The sequence below is a fragment of the Hemiscyllium ocellatum genome, chromosome 43 (assembly GCF_020745735.1).
Source record: "Hemiscyllium ocellatum isolate sHemOce1 chromosome 43, sHemOce1.pat.X.cur, whole genome shotgun sequence".
Classification (NCBI taxonomy): Eukaryota; Metazoa; Chordata; class Chondrichthyes; order Orectolobiformes; family Hemiscylliidae; genus Hemiscyllium; species Hemiscyllium ocellatum.
In genome coordinates this window covers 32,748,769-32,766,413 of record NC_083443.1, presented here as the reverse complement: position 1 = coordinate 32,766,413, position 17,645 = coordinate 32,748,769, and the positions used below count along the sequence as shown (strand labels likewise).

At 40.5% G+C, this 17,645-nt stretch overlaps 1 protein-coding gene across 3 annotated transcripts in view; it reads left to right on the top strand.

Moving 5' to 3' along the window:
- Window positions 1–370: 370 nt before the first annotated feature.
- LOC132834914 (core histone macro-H2A.2) overlaps window positions 371–17,645 on the top strand; it is a 44,929-nt gene continuing 27,654 nt past the window's right edge. For 2 of the 3 annotated variants that reach the window (XM_060854037.1, XM_060854039.1), the window contains exons 1-4: window positions 371–463; window positions 10,996–11,205; window positions 11,371–11,477; window positions 12,465–12,677. In XM_060854037.1, the coding sequence (XP_060710020.1) occupies window positions 11,034–11,205; window positions 11,371–11,477; window positions 12,465–12,677 (492 nt within the window). In that variant the 5' untranslated portion in view covers window positions 371–463; window positions 10,996–11,033. Of the gene's footprint in view, window positions 464–541; window positions 639–10,995; window positions 11,206–11,370; window positions 11,478–12,464; window positions 12,678–17,645 lie in introns of those variants that run through there. The other variant, XM_060854038.1, reaches the window with a different exon arrangement.

Sequence of the window (17,645 nt, the reverse complement as noted above, 5' to 3'; positions counted from 1 at the left end):
CCCTTACTTTTCCTTTTGAAAAGGCTTTTTTTTTGGTGCGGGTATTTGTTTTTTGTCCACACAGATTAATGATGGAAAGGAACAGCGGAATGGGGGATACTATGAGGGACAGGGAGGGTTACTACTTGTTTCTGGCACAGAGGCAGGTGAGAACGTGCACGACTTTTTGTTTTATAAGGGAAAGGGATGTGGTGGTGGTGGTGGTTTATGAGGAGGAAACATGTGCTAACGGTTCGCTTCAATTATTTTTCTCTAAGCTGGAGAGACTTGTGCTTTTCCTTTCTGGCTGCTGTTAACCTATCCTCCCCTCCTCTGGTGATTTCCCCTTGCTGATAGGCTGAGTTTGTATTTTCAAACGGGTTGCCAGAGACAGAGAGAGAGAGCTTCCCCTTCCTGTTGTATCTACAGGATTAACACAGGAGGGAACACGAGCTGCAAGCACCACTGCCGTTTAGAGCAGGAGGTGAGTGCCAAATACATACATCTATATTAATACAATAAAAACACACCGGGTTCAGTTGCAATCGAAGAATCTTGCCTAACCGCCAGAAAGTTTATAACATACATACATATTTATAACAAAATGCACAAACGATAGGGGGTAAAAAGAGACACGGTTACTGAGACTCGGATACCAGGTGGGTCGATTTCCCCCCCTCATTAAAATCGGAGTTTTAAAATATTAAAACAACGCGAAGAAATGCTAAAGAGATTTTATATCTCAAGATAAGTCGTTGCATCTGCAAGGCGATGAATGTTTTGTTTTGCTGCGGCCAGAAGCGTTTGGCCTTTTTTGTGTGTATTCTGTTCTAGGCCTCGAGGTTTTAAAAATGGCTAGAAACGCAGTTAAATCGAGATATATGTGTACGACGAGGGTGAAAGGAGTTCGGTTAATTTTTGTCGATTATTAGCAACCGCCACCCCCGCCCCTACCTTTTCCCGCCGTTGGTAGACGATGCCTGGCCGCCTTCTGCACAACTACCACCACGGTCGCCACCATAAAACAAGAAGAAAATATCCCAGTGTCGAACCGTGTTTTAAAAACAGAATCAAAACGTGTGTAGAGTTGACGGTCTTACCGACGGGGGAATGCTGAGGTGTGAAGAGGAGGACGGGCGGCGGGTGAAGGTTTCCCCACACCGTCGGTGTGAAGGGGGCCTCAGTGAGGCCTGTGCTGGCTCCGTCCCGCGGCCGATGGCGGTTGAGCGGCGCTCGCGGTGACGGTTTGAATTCGAGCGCGAGCCGGTCGGTTGAAAGTTCGGAATTTAAACCAGGCGCTCTCCCTTTGTTTGGCCCAGCACCTCAACATTGTTTATTGTGGAGGCGATGGGATGGGAAGGAAATGAGAGGAACGAAGGGATTTTTTTGCATTTTTCTAACCCGAACACTTTTTAAAAAGATGTACCTGTAGTTTGGGGGAATGCGGGAGAGGTGGTTGTGGGCATTTGCCTCTACTCTATTAATTTTTAAACAAAGAAAAATGGATTTGTTCCTACGTGTCAGGTTGGAAAAGTTGGGTGGGGAATAGATGAGGTGCTTGGCTTTTTTGTTTCTAATCCTAACTTTTTTTAAACATGTGGAGTTAAACCTGTGATCTTAGACTGTGGGGAGAAGAGTATGCTTCGGTCTTTTCCAGATCTGGGTGTAAACTTGTAAACGAGATGAATTTGCTCTACTTCGAGTTTTGTAAAAATGTAGATTTTATACCTGAAGTATTAGGCTAAAGAAGCTGGGGTGAAGGGCTGTTCTTTACCCTCTTAAATAACGTTTAAAATGATGGATTCATACCTGTTGTGTTGGATTGTTGAAGCTGGCCTTCACTACTCTCTTTTTTAAACAGCTTCATTTTCAATATAAATTTATACCTGTTGCATTATGTTGTTGAAGCTAAGGGTGGAATGTTAATTGTTCACTACCTTTGAGCTAATCTTTTAAACTATAGATTCACAACATGTATGAAGTTGGAGAAGGTAAAATGTTTGTCATTCTCTTTTTTTTTGATTTAAGTCTTTTTAAATATAAATTTATATCTATTCTTTTACATTGAAGGAGTGGGGACATGGGGATAGAATGTTGTTAGCTGTTTCCTACCCTTTATTTGAGTTTATCTTTGAAAACATACTTTTTGTACCTGTGATACCAGACTGAAGGTGTGAGAGGGTGTTGTTGCTGTTCCTACTCTCTTTAAATAAACTTTTTTTAAAAATACCCATTCATACCTGTTAAGTTGAAGACACTTGGAGGAGGAATGTTTTTAAGTTGCTTTCCAGCCTTTTTCTTCAAATCCTAGTCATTTAAAATGTTGCGTTATACCAGCTCTATTAAATTGGAGACGTGGTGTGACAACAATTTTGTTCATTCTCTACCTTTTTTGTTAGGTTGGTGGGCTGGGTCCTACTCCTTGGAGCTTGAGGGCAAATCTGGGAGAGGTATGCAAGATCATCAGAGTGGGATTTTGTCATTGAGATGATTGGGTCTGGTATCCGAAGACTTTAGTAAGAAGAATGAAAGGTGATAGTGAAACACAAAATTCTTAACACTTGTAAATGCAAGAAGGATCTATTCCTTGGCTGCAGCCAGGAAGGGGAGCAAGTTTAGAACCAGAGAGACAGTCTTTGAATAAGGTACGTCATTTATGTCTGAGATGAAGAGGAATTTCTTTACTCAAAGTGCGTTTTTCCTTTGGGCATCTGTACCCAGAGGGCTGTTAGGCTCAGTCTTTAAGTATATTCTAATATCGTGATCAATATATTTTCTCTTTAGGTAGTCATCTAAGGATATGGGGATATAGCAGGAAAATGTTATTGGGGAAGTTCAGCTGAATAGTAGTATAGGCTAAAGAAGCTGAATAGCCTCTTGCCCTCATTTCCTATGTCCCTTTATGGGGCTGATAGTGCACACGTTTCTGGGTACACGGATTTGGGCAAGGCTGTGAAATACAAGGGAGTATTGTTTTAAATGAGTGATTAAGAGCTGGAACTCACTTCCTTATGAAGGTGATGGTGTTAAGAATAGAGACTGTTACTGATGTCAGAAATTGGATAGGCACTTGAGTGAATTAAGCTTCCAGAGTTATGGAGTAGAGTGGCAGGAGATGGGACTGTTTGGATTGCTCTAAGGAGAGCCAGTACGGATATGGGCGATTCAGCCTGCTGTTCCATCCTGACTCTGTACAAGTTTGTTTTAAATCTGTGCTTAAACAGTTTATGTTTTTAGTTTATTTCTTTTAGTTTGCAACTTCTTGTGATTTATGCGATTAGTTTGATAATGGGGCGGGCGGGGATTGTTTACTCTTGCAGTCCAGAAATACTTTTTGTATGAAAATATGTAAGTTTAATAGTGTCAGTGAGTGTATCTCTGGTTAAAAGACTTCTTTGAAGAGTGGTGAGTGGGAATAATCAAATTGCTGTTCCAAGGAGCAGACAGACTCAAAAGGCTGAATGGTTACAGCACAGAAAGCCAATCTGTGATTTATTCTGAATTGTGAGAATTTCATAAATACTTGAGTTTGTCAGGCTATGGAGGAAAGTAAAAAAAGTCAACCATGATCTGGACTCTGTTGTACCATTCTGTGGTTGAAAGTTCTTGTTCCTTGAGTACTTTCTGTATGAAGTTGATTTCCCAGAGTCTGTTTCATTTAATCTATATAATTTCACAATGGTGGTGGGTGGAGTTGAAGGGGAAGGGCCAAATTTGTGACGTATGTCAGAGTCAACAATATGAGAAGGAAGTTAAAGATCCTGGTCAGGCTTGAGAGAAATTTAAAAAGTGCCTTGAACACAGTAATCTCTTATTCCCCTTGCTGTGCATTTGTAACAGTAGGAGTAACAGATCTTGGGGAAGGAAAGAACTTATTCAAGGAGAAGGTCGAATTGATGTTTTATGGTATTGTTGCTGAATACTCATACTGGGGTTGTCATTGACCAGAACCTACACTAGATCAACCATATCGATATTGTGGCTACAAGAGCAGGTCAAACGGAAATTCTGCAGCAACAAACTCAAACAGTAACTCCGCAAATACTTTTCACCATTTGACAAGACATGAGTCAGGCATGTGATGGAATAATTTGCATTTGCCTGGATGAGTGCAGTGCTGACAACATTCAAGAAGCTCAATACCATCCAGGAAAAAGCAGTCCTTTTGGTCAGTATGCTATCCACCAACTTAGCAATCATGCCTTCCACCACTGGTGGTGGTGGGGGGGGCGGGGGGTGACAGTGAGAGCTGCAGATGCTGGAGAATCGGAGTAGATAAAGTCTAGGCCTAGAAAAAGCACAGCTAGTCAAGCAGTATCTTAGGCAGAAATGTCGACTCTCCTCCTGAGATGCAGCCTGAACTGTGCTTTTTCCACTTTATCTGCACGGCACCAAGGCAGTCAAGTTCCTGTTCAACAGCTTCCTGATAAACAATTTCTACCACATAGAAGGACATGAACAGCAAAAGAATGGAAAGATTACATTACATCCTGACTTGGAACTACGTTGCTGTTTCTTCATGACAGCAGTCAAAAATCTTAAACCTCCCTTCCCCCCCGCACCCCCCAAAAAAACCATACTGTACCTACACCAGATGGACCATGGAAGTATAAGAGGGTGATTTGGGATGAATAACAAATAATTGTTGTCAGCAATGCTTCTATCCCATGAACAAAATTTTAAAATATTTGTGGTCAGGTTAGCTGGTATTGTGGAGAAGGGTTTGAATTAATTCAGCATGAGATTAGACAAAAACTGCTTGAGTTAAAACAAGATGCAGTGGACTAGGAGAAACAATTTGAAATGATGTATAGTTAGGAAGGTTCTTAGAAAATAAAAAGTATTCACAGTAAGGTTTACTGTATGATATGGCAAATGAAAATAGCACTTTTGGAATTTTGAACAATGGATGTAAGTTTGCTCGCTGAGCTGCGAGGTTCATTTCCAGATGTTTCGTCACCCTTCTAGGTAACATCTTCAGTGGGCCTCCAGAGAAGCAGTGTACATGATTGCTGCTTTCTATTTATGTGTTTGGGTTTCTTTGGGTTGGTGATTTTTTTTCTGGGGGGGATGTCATTTCCTGTTCTTTTTCTCAGGGGGTGGTAGATGGGGACTAATTTGATGTTTTTGTTGATAGACTTCCGGTTGGAATGCCATGCTTCCAGGAATTCTTGTGCGTGCCTCTATTTGGCTTGTCCTAAGATGGATGTGTTGCCCCCGTTGAAGTGGTGTCCATCTTTAACTGTATGTAAGGATACTAGTGACAGAGGGTCATGTCATTTTGTGGCTAGTTGGTGTTCATGTATCCTGGTGACTAGTTTTCTACCTGTTTGTCCAATGTAGTATTTGTTACAGTTCTTGCACAATATTTTGTAAACTGCATTAGTTTTGCTTGTTGTCTGTATAGGGTCTTTCAAGTTCATTAGCTGCTGTTTTAGTGTGTTGGTGGGTTACCCTGTTGCCAAGGGGTCTGGTAGTCATTTCCGAGATTTCTTTTATGTAGGGGAGAGTGGCTAGGATTTCTGGACGTGTTTTGTCAGCTTGTTTGGGTTTGTTGCTGAGAAATCGGCGGACTGTGTTCATTGGGTACCCATTCTTTTTGAATAGGTGATTTTCCTCTGCTCTGCATAGTTCCTTTATGCTGCAGTGTTGTGTTGGCTCGTTGAAATAATGTTCTGATGCAGCTTAGTTTGTGGATGTTGGGATGATTACTTCTGTAGGTCAACATTTGGTCGTGTGTGTTTTCCTGTAAATGCTGGCTTGAAGTTGCCCATTGGCTGTTTGCTCTACTGTGACATCTAGGAATGGCAGTTTGTTGTTACCGAATTTGCCTTTGCCAAGGGTCTGTTTATGGGATGTTATTATATTGGAACAGTTAATTAGTTAATATAACCATTATTTTGTCAAGCATTTCCATAGACTTACAGTTCAGACAATTCTTATTTTCATTTTATTATCTGTATTTTAACTATAGTATAAAAAGTGTTTTGCTTTATGTTGAGTAGTTTGACTAATCAAATTTAATCTGGAATGCAGTATGTTACACTTAATCTAGACCCTAATGTTTTATTTTATAATTATCTTTATATATTTTGAGGGTATTTGGTCTGGTCCGTAATAGCATATTTGGGGTCATTTTGCTCTGGGTGGAGCTTCTGATCACACCTTTTATGTGACCATTATTTCCATCTCTATAACACCCCCCTGTTTGATCCCTGCCTCAGCTCATCGACTGAAACCTGATTTATACAATTGGAACCTCTTGACTGCCTTCTTGAAGTGCTGCAGTCCAGGTGCTGTAGATAGATCCACAAAGCCATTAGGGTGGAAATTCTAGTATTAAGGGAGTTAAATCAAAGACTGTGCGGTTGTGACCTCCCTCTGTAATGAACAATGAGCGTACATTGAATGTAACACACTGAAGCAAAGATTTCCATGTGAAAAGTAGTTGATGTGAACTAGGAGGCGTTGCTAAATTTAGTGGTGTACATGGTCGGCAAAACATGTGCTTACTTATGTTTCTATAGCTTTTTTCCCCCCTGCAATAGTTTGCTAGTTTGTCAGCAGAGGCTATAGCTTAAAGAGGTTAATCACGAGACATTCCTGCTCTTATTGCCTGTCATGGGCAAATTGCAAGGATTTGTCACAGAGATGTTAATGGTGTTAAATTTGTTCTGCTGATCTGCAAGAAATTTGGGTGTCGGGGAGAGTGTGGTATGTTCCTCTGTCTTGCAGGCAGAATGTAAAAATTAAAATGGCTATCTCCTACAATTCAGAATCTATTAACATAGCCAACTCCTACATTTCGAAAGAATAAGACCATTGCAGTTAAGAATCTAACAATACCCTGCAGTTAAAAAAAGATTTACACCAGATCTTGCTATTAAGGAATGATCTAATCACATTGTTTCCAGAAACAATCAAATCACTACATTGTGTCTTGAGCGGCATGTGACAAGGGGGAGTAGCAGGGGGTTGTCTTGTGAGCATTACTGATGGTGACCTAAAAGGGAGGACTGTTCCCTTGTGCAGAGAGATCGCTTGACACTGCTCTGCAAGCCCTGCGAAGAGTGTTAAGGGTTCCTCCAAAAGCTTGTACAGAGGAACCTTGATTATCCAAACGAGATGGGCGGGCATTATTTCATTCAGATAATTGATTATTTGGTTAATTTGATTCAATGCCTCCCTTCTGGGACTCGGGTTTTCTGAAGTCTTCGGGGGGTGGGGGTTGGTGAGTCTCAAAATAGCATACACATGCAGCCAAAATACACAATTGTACTGCAACGTTTTGAGAGGTTCCACCTTTGTCCTGTACAGGGCAATATTGGAGATTATCTTGGGAAGGGAGGTTTAGGGTACACCCTTATGTAGAATTGCAGGGAAAGTGTGGGGGGAGAGAGAGAGAAGGATGTCAGTCAGACATTTTGAGACAGTGCCTGCGCTCCCATCGATGTTCAGGACTATTCTCAACAGCATTTCAGTTAGCAGAGTTCATTTTTAATCATTGTTAACAAAAGACACGATCAGTGTTGAAACACCTCTTTGATGTAATGTTTCTATCAGGACCTTGAGATCTTCAAATAATCCAAAATTCGGATAATTGATATTCAGATAATCAAGGTTCCTCTGTACTTAATAAATTTAGACTGTTCACAGAAGTTGGCATATTGCAGTTGCATCAACGTGTAAGAATGTCAAGAAAAATAATCTAACATTATTTGGCCATATTGGAAATGTCTTCTATGGCAAATAGTCCCTGAAGTGGGGCTTGCATCCGAACAGTCCGCCTCAGAGGGGTTGACGTTGCCCGTTGTGCTACAAGACCTCCAGGAATGGAGTAATTCTTCAGGATTTTTTATTTTCTTATTTGTTCAGGGATGTGGGTGTTGCTGGATGGTTAAGCGTTTATTGTCCATCCATAATTGCCCAGAAAGTAGTTAAGAATCAACACATTGCTGTGTATCTGGAGTTACATGCAGGCCAGGTGAGGTAAGGATGGTAGAATTTCTTATTTAAAGTGGTTTAGGATTTTCTTTTTATAACAGTTACATGGTCACCATTAGGTTAACTTTGTATTCCAGATGTACCATGGTGGGATTCAACCCCATGTCTCGAGAATATTTCTGAAGAAGGTCACTGGACCCAAAATGTTAACTGATTTCTCTCCACGAATGTTGCCAGACCTACTCCGCTTTCTGTAATTGCTTGCAATTCCAACGATTTGTTTCTGATTTCCAGCATCTGCAATTCTTCCAGTTTTGTTCTCTTCACCCGTATCCCCCCCCAACACCACCACCATTGTCCGCAATTCTGAATTTGTAGCCACATTATAATACAGTACTGCCTCCCATAGAATAAAAGGTCTTTTTAAAAAAAAAACACCTATGGGTGCTTGACAGTACAGTTGCTGAGAGGCTGCTTTCCTGTAGTTGGAGGTCTAGAATTAAAGTTCATACTGCCAGGGAAGCAGATTAGCTAAGCTGTGAAACAAGAAATAGCTTTCAATCTTTGGAATTCTCTACCGTAGGGAAATATGGATATTCAGTCCTTCCATATATGCAAGACAGAAACTGGGTTTTTGGACAATAATGAAATAAAGGATAGTGTGAACGCATCATCTTTTCCTCCAGTCCCTGCTTATTAATATAATTTACCCCCCCACCCCCGACGATTTTAAGAGGACTGCTGTTATCCATCCCTATGAGAATCTTAAAACTCATGGTACTATGGTCACTACTTCAAAATGCACCCCCACTGAAACTTCACTCATCTGGCCAGGTTCATTTCCCAAAACCAGGTCCAGTATAACTTTTTCTCTGGTTAGACAGTTTACGTGGTATATCAAGAATCCCTCCTGAATGGTCCTTACAAATTCTGCACCCATCCAAGCCCCAAGTACGAAGCAAGTTTCAGTCAATATTGGGGAAGTTAAAATCACCCACCACAGCAACCCTGATTTTTTTACACAATTCCAAAACATTCAGGGAGCTCACTTGCATTTGAACAGAGTGAGCCTAATGTGATTTGAATATACAACTCTGATCTGGAGTCCGATGTGCTGCTGTTGCACCATAAGCCTGTAAAAGCTTGGAAAAGATTCTCAGGGACAAGATCTATGCACATTTAGAAGCAAATGGAATTATTAGCAATAGTCAGCGTGGTTATGTGTGGGAAGGTCTTGCCACACCGTTTTTTTGAGGTGACAATGAAGATGATTGAGGGAAAAGTGGTTGATATTGTCTACATGGATTTCAGTAAAACCTTTGACAAGGTCACTCATAGCAGAATGGGTACACAAAGTAACGTTACATGGTATCAGGGGTGAGCTGGCAAGATGGGTATTGAACTGGCTTAGTCGGAGACAGTAGATAGCAGTGAAAGGATGCTTTGTGGAATGGAAGGTTGTGACTAGTGTTCCACAAGGATCAGCACTGGGATCTCTGCTGTTTGTCCTCTACACAAATGCTTTGGAGGAACATGTAGCTAGTCTAATTCATGACTTTGCAGATGGTAAATGTTTTGAATTACGGATTGTGGGGAGGATTATCAGAGGATACAGTAGAATATTGTTCAGTTGGAGGCATTGACAGAAAAATGGCAGGTGGAGTTTAATACAGATAAGTGTGAAATGAAACATTTTGGAAGGTCAAGTACGGATGGAAATTATACAGTGAATGGCAGAATCTTGGGATTATTGATATGCAGAGCCATCTGGGTGTGCATGTCCACAGATCACTGAAGGTGTTAACACTGGTAGATAAGGTAACACAAAAGGACTGTGGAAAGCTTCATTAGAGGGGCATTGAGTACAAGGATAGACATGTTCTGCTGCAGCTTTAGAACTTCAGTCAGGTCACACTTGGAATATGTGTAAAGTTCTGGTCACCACACTACTAGAAAGGAGTGGATCTTTGGAGAGGGCATAAAAAAGTTACCAGAATGTTGCCTGGTATGGGGGATTTTTGCTATAATTGTTGGATAGACTGGTTTGTTTTCACTGGGATGTAGGAGATTGAGAAGCGATCACAAGGTTTAAGATTGTGACTGGCATTGATAGTGGAATCTAAGAGGCTTGTTCTCTGGATGGAGGGGTCAATTACTAGGGGACGCAGGGGAAGAAAGTTTGAGATGTGAGGCGCAAGCATTTTACACAAAGATGGTGAGTGCCTGGAACATGCTGCCAAAGGTGGTGAAAGAGACACAATAGCAGCATTAAAGAAACATCTGGACAAATACAAATAGAAAGGGAATAGAGAGATATGGAGCCTATAAATGAAGGCAGTTTTAGTTCGGAAGGGTAAAATGTGTGGGTGCAGGCTTAGAGAGCCAAAGGGCCTGTTCTTGTGCTGTATTGTTCTTTGTGAAAGGTTAGAGTTGAAGTGCAGGAGGAGATTAATAATATGGTTGCATCTGTTTGTGGGACAAATGTGCTGGACCAAATTTTTGGCTGGTTCCCTTAGAGGACATAATCTTCCAGACAAAATGTTGGTTATATTTAATTTGATGGACTCTACTGCAGTGTAATGAAATGCTGAAATGCTCTTTGTAATATGTAATTTGATCCATTCATTGTTAGGCATCCAGTTTGGTTCAGATGAGACGTTCTTTTGCTTCATCTTTCAGAGAACATGCAGTACTCGTGCTGCACAGTTCCGATAAGAGATGGAGGCTACACAGTGATTTCAATATCAGGGTGAGAATTTAAAAATCAAGACTGTGGTGGATTTTGAATCATCGTAACGCATTTACCAAGTAGACTTGATTGGTAAATTAGACTTGGGGTAGGGCATAGTCGTCATTAAGGGTGGAAGATGGGAAACCAGAAGAGGGTGGGAGTAGGTCTTGAAAGTGAGATTCTAAATTTCATTTTAAAAAGTTAATGCTAAGAGTATAGGCTAGGCCACTACGTTTTGTCTAATTGTAAGAGTGAGTATGTCTGTGATAGGACAAGTATACATTCTTGGTGCTATGCTGCATGCGTGGATGTCTATATAACTAATTATGGCCTTTGTTTAGATCCACAGTTGGTTTAATATTCTGACTCCACATACAAGATGTCAGCCCGAAGTGGAAAAAAGAAGATGACCAAGTTATCACGCTCAGCCAGAGCAGGGGTAATATTTCCTGTTGGTAGGATGATGCGATATTTGCGGAAAGCGACCTTCAAATACCGTATTGGAATGGGAGCACCTGTTTACTTGGCAGCAGTCATAGAGTATCTAGCAGGTAAAAAGAAAAAAAATGTCAAAGTTTAGTTTTAAAAAGACTATTTGTAAGAAAAAGTTTCAGAAATCCCTTAATTTAGGTGACCATGATTTTGAATCTACAGGTAAAAGTTGTGGTATTACTTTCTCTGGCCCTTTTAAGCTGAAAAATGTGATATTTTTGCAGCTGAAATCCTGGAATTGGCTGGAAATGCAGCAAGAGATAACAAGAAGAGCAGAATAACTCCAAGACATATTCTACTGGCAGTGGCAAATGATGAAGAACTAAATCAGGTAAGGTTTGTCATAAAAGCAAAACAGAACTGAAAATGTGTTGCTGGAAAAGCGCACCAGGTCAGGCAGCATCCAAGGAGCAGGAGAATCGATGTTTCGGGCATGAGCCCTTCTTCAGAAACGTCGATTCTACTGCTCCTTGGATGTTGCCTGACCTGGTGTACTTTTCGAGATGCACATTTTCAACTCTGATCTCCAGCATCTGCAGTCCTCACTTTCTCATAAAAGCAAAACACTCCAGATTCTGAAAATGAAAAATTTGGAAATATTTGGGTGAGACAGTATCCGAGGGGGAGGGGAGAGAGAGAGAAACAATTTGAAATAAGGGAATAATGAAGGGACACAAAGAAAAATAGAGTTGGGAATAGCAAGATTGTTATTGCTATTGGCTGGGGCAGGGCTGATAGAGAATGATCTTGAATTGTTGTATTCAGTGTTGGGACTGGAAACCTGTTAAGTGGTATTACTGTTTTTGTATGAAGAGATTCAGACCCCACATGGAGGCATTCTGAATTTAAATAAAGTGTAAATTTAGCTTTTCAAATTAATAAGTGTATCAAAGCAATAAGAACTACAGTATGCTGGCTTATTCTATATTTATCAAGTGTTTCAGAAGTTAATTTTCTAATTCACAAATAGATTGGCTACAATTAATGCAACTATTTAAAATGTGAATCTAACTGTGAATCCTAGATGTTACATTAGCTTGCTTTGGAAATATCAGGCACAGTTCCCACTTCATCCTGCATATAAATTAAATTTCCATCTTGTTTTGTGCACTAAAGTTACAATAGTGCTGTTTCATGAACTAGAACTAAATGTGTTGTGTTGACCTAACAAATTCAACCAAGAATTTGTAATCTACTGTTTTAAGTGCATTTTGTTCTAATAATTCTACAATGTAACAACATTTTTAACAAAGATCTATAATTGCACACCCAGGGCAAATATGCTATATTTGAAACTGCTGTTACTTTGTGCCTGTAGCTACTGAGAGGAGTAACAATTGCAAGTGGTGGTGTGCTGCCTAGAATTCATCCTGAACTTTTGGCAAAGAAACGTGGTTCCAGAAGTAAAGTAGAAACCATTCTTTCTACACCATCAGAAAAGAAAGCAAAAAAAACAAAGACTTCTCCCATCAAAAAATCTGTCAAGAAAGCATCCATCAAAAAAGCTGCAAAACCCAAATCAGTCAGAAAAGTAAGTATGCACCTTAAAAAGTGTTTTCCTTATTGTACCAGATAAGGAGCTGCTCTCATGGTAGAGGTAAAATTGTGTACAGCTGTGCAGAACTAGTAATTGGTAACCATTATTAGATATTATAACTTTAATCTTATGTTTCATGAAATATCCTTTAATAGTATGTAACCTTTGAAGCTCAAATTCATCCAGACCTTGGAATTTGTTTTTTTTAAAATCTTGGGCTTTGATCTTGCACTTCCCTTAAATTTGAAAAAGTTGTGTGGTAGTACTGATACTTTGCTGCCAAAATTATATTCATTTGCCTTCCAGGATAAATTAAATTTTAAATTTGAAAGTGAAGGTTACTAACAAAATGAATTTGGATGAATACAATGTTATCTAGTTTAAAAATTCATTCTCCAAAATTAGGGTAACTTGTCAATTAATGAAAATTTGTAGTTTTACTTGATTTTTAAACATAGTAAGGAAAGATTGCTGCAGCAGCTTAGCAAACTCTCTTTAATGACCAAACTTCCAACACCATTAATCCAGCAGTAAGCATTCTTCAGATGGTTAGACTACTTGTCTATTGCAATATTTATACCTAGTATTAATGGAAAGCAACAACATAATCATAATGTCACTGGGCTAGTAATCCAGAGTCCCAGGCTAATGATCTGGAGGCTTGAGAGATGGTGAAATTTAAATTCAACAAGAATTTGGAATGATGTGTTAGCCAAGTGGTGGCCAAGATAACCATTGTTAATTGTTGTAAAAATCGCTCTCATTCACTGATGTCCTTTTAGGGAACAAAATCAGTCACTCTTACTCGATCTGGCCTACATGTGACTACACACCCATAGAAATGGGAGAATTCTAGCTAGTGGCACCCATCCTATGATGGAATTTTTAAAAAGCAGGCAGAGATCATTAACGTGGATCACATTCTCTACTTGATCTAACTCCCAGTTTATTTGCAGTGACATTTCCAATTGCCATTTATGATTATCACATTTGGGTAGGTTTGTGAAACACGAGACAACTTAATATGGGTACATAGATCAGTGGTCGTACTGTAATTCATTTTGTGCCTGTGAATTTTGCACATATACTGAAACAGACATTCATTCAACATACAGGATACCATTCCAAATATATAATGCATCCGATTATCAGGATGTGGGAAGATTGGAATCTACCATTATCTAATTGTAAGATGTCTTATGATGTCACATGGCTACTGTACATCAGATTGGATAACCTTAGAATCAACAGATTCATAATGCAAAAGCAGTAGTGATACGTAATGCCATTTGTTTTAAATGATTAAGTGGGATTTGGATTTTAAACAATGATTTGTTGGCTATAAAGAAACAGGTTTTTTGTTCTTGGGATGAGAGTGTTGCTGGATAGGGCAGCTTTTATTGCCCATCAGAAATTGCCTTGGAGGGAGTAATTGCGGCCACATTGTTAGGGAGAGAATTCCAGGCTTTTGACCTTGTGATGTAGTCAGGTTGATGTGTGGATGGAGGAGAACTTTGCGGCCTGGCACTTGTGACATGAATGTTACTTGCTAGTTGTCAATCCAAGCTGGATATTGTCCAGATTTTTCTGCAAATGGGCACTGACTGCTTCAGTAAGAGTGTTGCAGATTAACCAATAATTTTCTTCACCAGCAGGGTCAGAAGTGAAAATTTTCACTGTTGAAATAAAGGTCAATGAGGAAGTAGCTGAAGATGATTGGGCCTAGGAACTCCTGCAGTGATATCCTAGGGCTGAAATGATTAACCTCCAAGACTGCAACTATTTACTTTTGCACTATGTATGAATGTAACCAGCGGAGAGTTTTCCCCTCCAATTCATGTTGAGTCATGTCTTGCTAAGGCTCTTTGATGCTGTACTGAGCTGCATGCTGACTTTATGTTGAAGGGATATAGTCTCACCTCTGCTCTATAGTTCAGCTGCTTTGCCCAAGGTGATAAGTCAGAAACTGTGGCAGAACCCAAACAGAGCATCAGTGCTGCTTGATAGCACTGTCGGTAGTCTCTTCCATTGCTTTACTGATGACTGAGTGTAAACCTATGGGGCAGTAATTAGTCAGTTTGGATTTGTAACGCTTTTTGTGTACAGAAAATACTGCAATCTTGCCCATAGATGCTGATGTTGAAGCTGTACTGGAACAGCTTAGGAGTCTGGCACACTCCGATGTCCATACTATTGCTAGAAAATTGTCAGGATCCATAGCCTTTGCAGTGTTGTCAAAAAAATTTGATATATGGAGTGTATTAAATTGGCAAAACAATTGCTGCTTATGACATTTGGCAGAGAAGCAAGTTTCTACTTTCACCATGTTGTCATTTTTAGACGTGTCTGGTGCTGTTCCTGACATGCTCTCTTTATTGAGGTTGATCTCCTGGCTTGAGGGGATATGCTGAGCCAAAAGGTTGTAGACTTATGGAGTACAATTCTATAGAGCCATACAGGTTGGAAACAGACCCATCGGTCCAACTAGTCCATGCTATGTTCCCAGACTAGTACCACTTAGAGTCATAGAGATGTACAGCATGGAAACAGACTCTTCGGTCCAACCCGTCCATGCCGACCAGATATCCCAACCCAATCTAGTCCCACCTGCCAGCACCCGGCCCATATCCCTCCAAACCCTTCCTATTCATATACCCATCCAAATGCCTCTTAAATGTTGCAATTGTACCAGCCTCCACCACATCCTCTGGCAGCTCTTTCCATACACGTATCACCCTCTGCATGAAAAAGGTGCCCCTTGGGTCTCTTTTATATCTTTCCCCTCTCACCCAAAACCTATGCCCTCTAGTTCTGGACTCCCCGACCCCAGGGAAAAGACTTTGCCTATTTATCCTATCTATGCCCCTCATAATTTTGTAAACCTCTATAAGGTCACCCCTCAGCCTCCAACACTCCATGGAAAACAGCCCCAGCCTGTTCAGCTTTTCCCTGTAGCTCAGATTCTCCAACCCTGGCAACATCCTTGTAAATCTTTTCTGAACCCTTGCAAGTTTCACAACATCTTTCCGATAGGAAGGAGACCAGAATTGCACGCAATATTCCAACAGTGGCCTAACTAATGTCCTGTACAGCGCAACATGACCTCCCAACTCCTGTACTCAATACTCTGACCAATAAAGGAAAGCATGCCCAACGCCGCCTTCACTACCCTATCTGTCTGCGACTCCACTTTCAAGGAACTATGAACCTGCACTCCAAGGTCTCTTTGTTCAGCAACACTCTCTAGGACCTTACCATTAAGTGTATAAGTCCTGCTAAGATTTGCTTTCCCAAAATGCAGCACCTTGCATTTATCTGAATTAAACTCCATCTGTCACTTCTCAGCCCATTGGCCCATCTGGTCCAGATCCTGTTGTAATCTGAGGTAACCCTCTTTGCTGTCCACTATACCTCCAATTTTGGTACCTGCGTTTGACCCATATCCCTCCAAACCTTCCTTATTCATGTACTTACCCAAATGTCTTTTAAATGTTGTAACTATACCTGCATCCTCTCGCAGCTCATTCCTCATACAAACCACTCTTGAGAAGAACTTGTTCCTCATGTCCTTAAAAATATGCACTGCAGTTTTGGACTTCACCCTAAATAAGAGACCCTTGCTATTGATATTATCTATGCCCTCCTAATTTCATAAATCTCCTCTAAAGTCACCTCTCAACCTTCTACGCTCTTATCTTTCTAACTCAAACCTTGCATTTACCAATCCTGGTAAATCTTTTCTGAACTGTCTCCAGTTTAATGGTGGCCACTCTGGGAAAGGAAGGCTATAACTGTACATATTAATTCAGAAGAGACCTCACCAATGTCCTGTACAACTTTAACATGACATCCCAATTCCTATACTCCAAGTGAGCAGTGAAGGAAAACTTACTGAACGCCTTCATAATCACCTGGTCTGTGTGACAAATTTCAAGTAACTGTGTACCTGAATTCCTAGGTCTCTGTTCTACAACATTACCCTGGGCCCTACATAGTCCTATCCTTGTTTGTTCTACCAAAAATGCCTCATATCCAAATTAAATTCGATTTGCCAGTCCTCAACCCATTGGCCCAATTGATCAAGGTCTTTGGGATCTTAAATGACCTTCACTATTGTACCAATTTTGCTGTCATCTGCAAACTTACTAACCATACTTCCTAAATTCTCATCCAAAATCATTTATAAGTGATAAACAACAGTAAACCCAGTCCTAATCCCTGTGGAACAGCACTGGTCGCAGACTCTAGTCCGAATAGCAACCCTTCACCACCAACCTTTTGTCTTCTACTTCAAGCCAATTGTGTATTAAAAGTTGTCAAGCTTTGAATCCTATGTATCTAACCTGCCAGGTGAAACCTTCTGTAATGGCCACCTAGATTCTCAGTAATGGGTTATTAGATCTGTTCAAAGTCTGTCTCATTTAGCAGTGCCACATAGGTTATTTTCGGTGTGATGACAGGACTTCAACTCCATTGAATGTTGGTCACTCTTACTAATATTGCCATGGACAAATGTGTCTTGCAGCAGGCAGATTGGTGAGGATGAGATCAAGTATATTTGTTCCTCACCACCTGCTGAAAATCTTGCATAGTAGTTATGTGCTTTAGGATTTAAGCAGTTCTTGCAGTAGTGGTGCTGCTGGGCAACTCTGGTGATACAAAGTCCAGAGAGCAAAGTACATTGTGCACTCTGGTCACACTTGGTGCTTCCAGATGATATTCAACATGGAGTATTGAATGCCTGTGTCTTAACGTTGTAATCAGCAAAGGATTCCTTGCCAGTGCTTGACCAGAGTCAGTTTCGAGCATTCACTCGACTAATCTTAACTGCATGCCGCTATGCCTTTGCCTCTGCTGGCTCTGTTGTAGTGATGGTACAGGACATATCTAGGATGGTCAAAGTGGAGTGTGAGACTTCGTCAGATATGATTCTGAGAGCATCACTATCAGCCTAATGCTTGA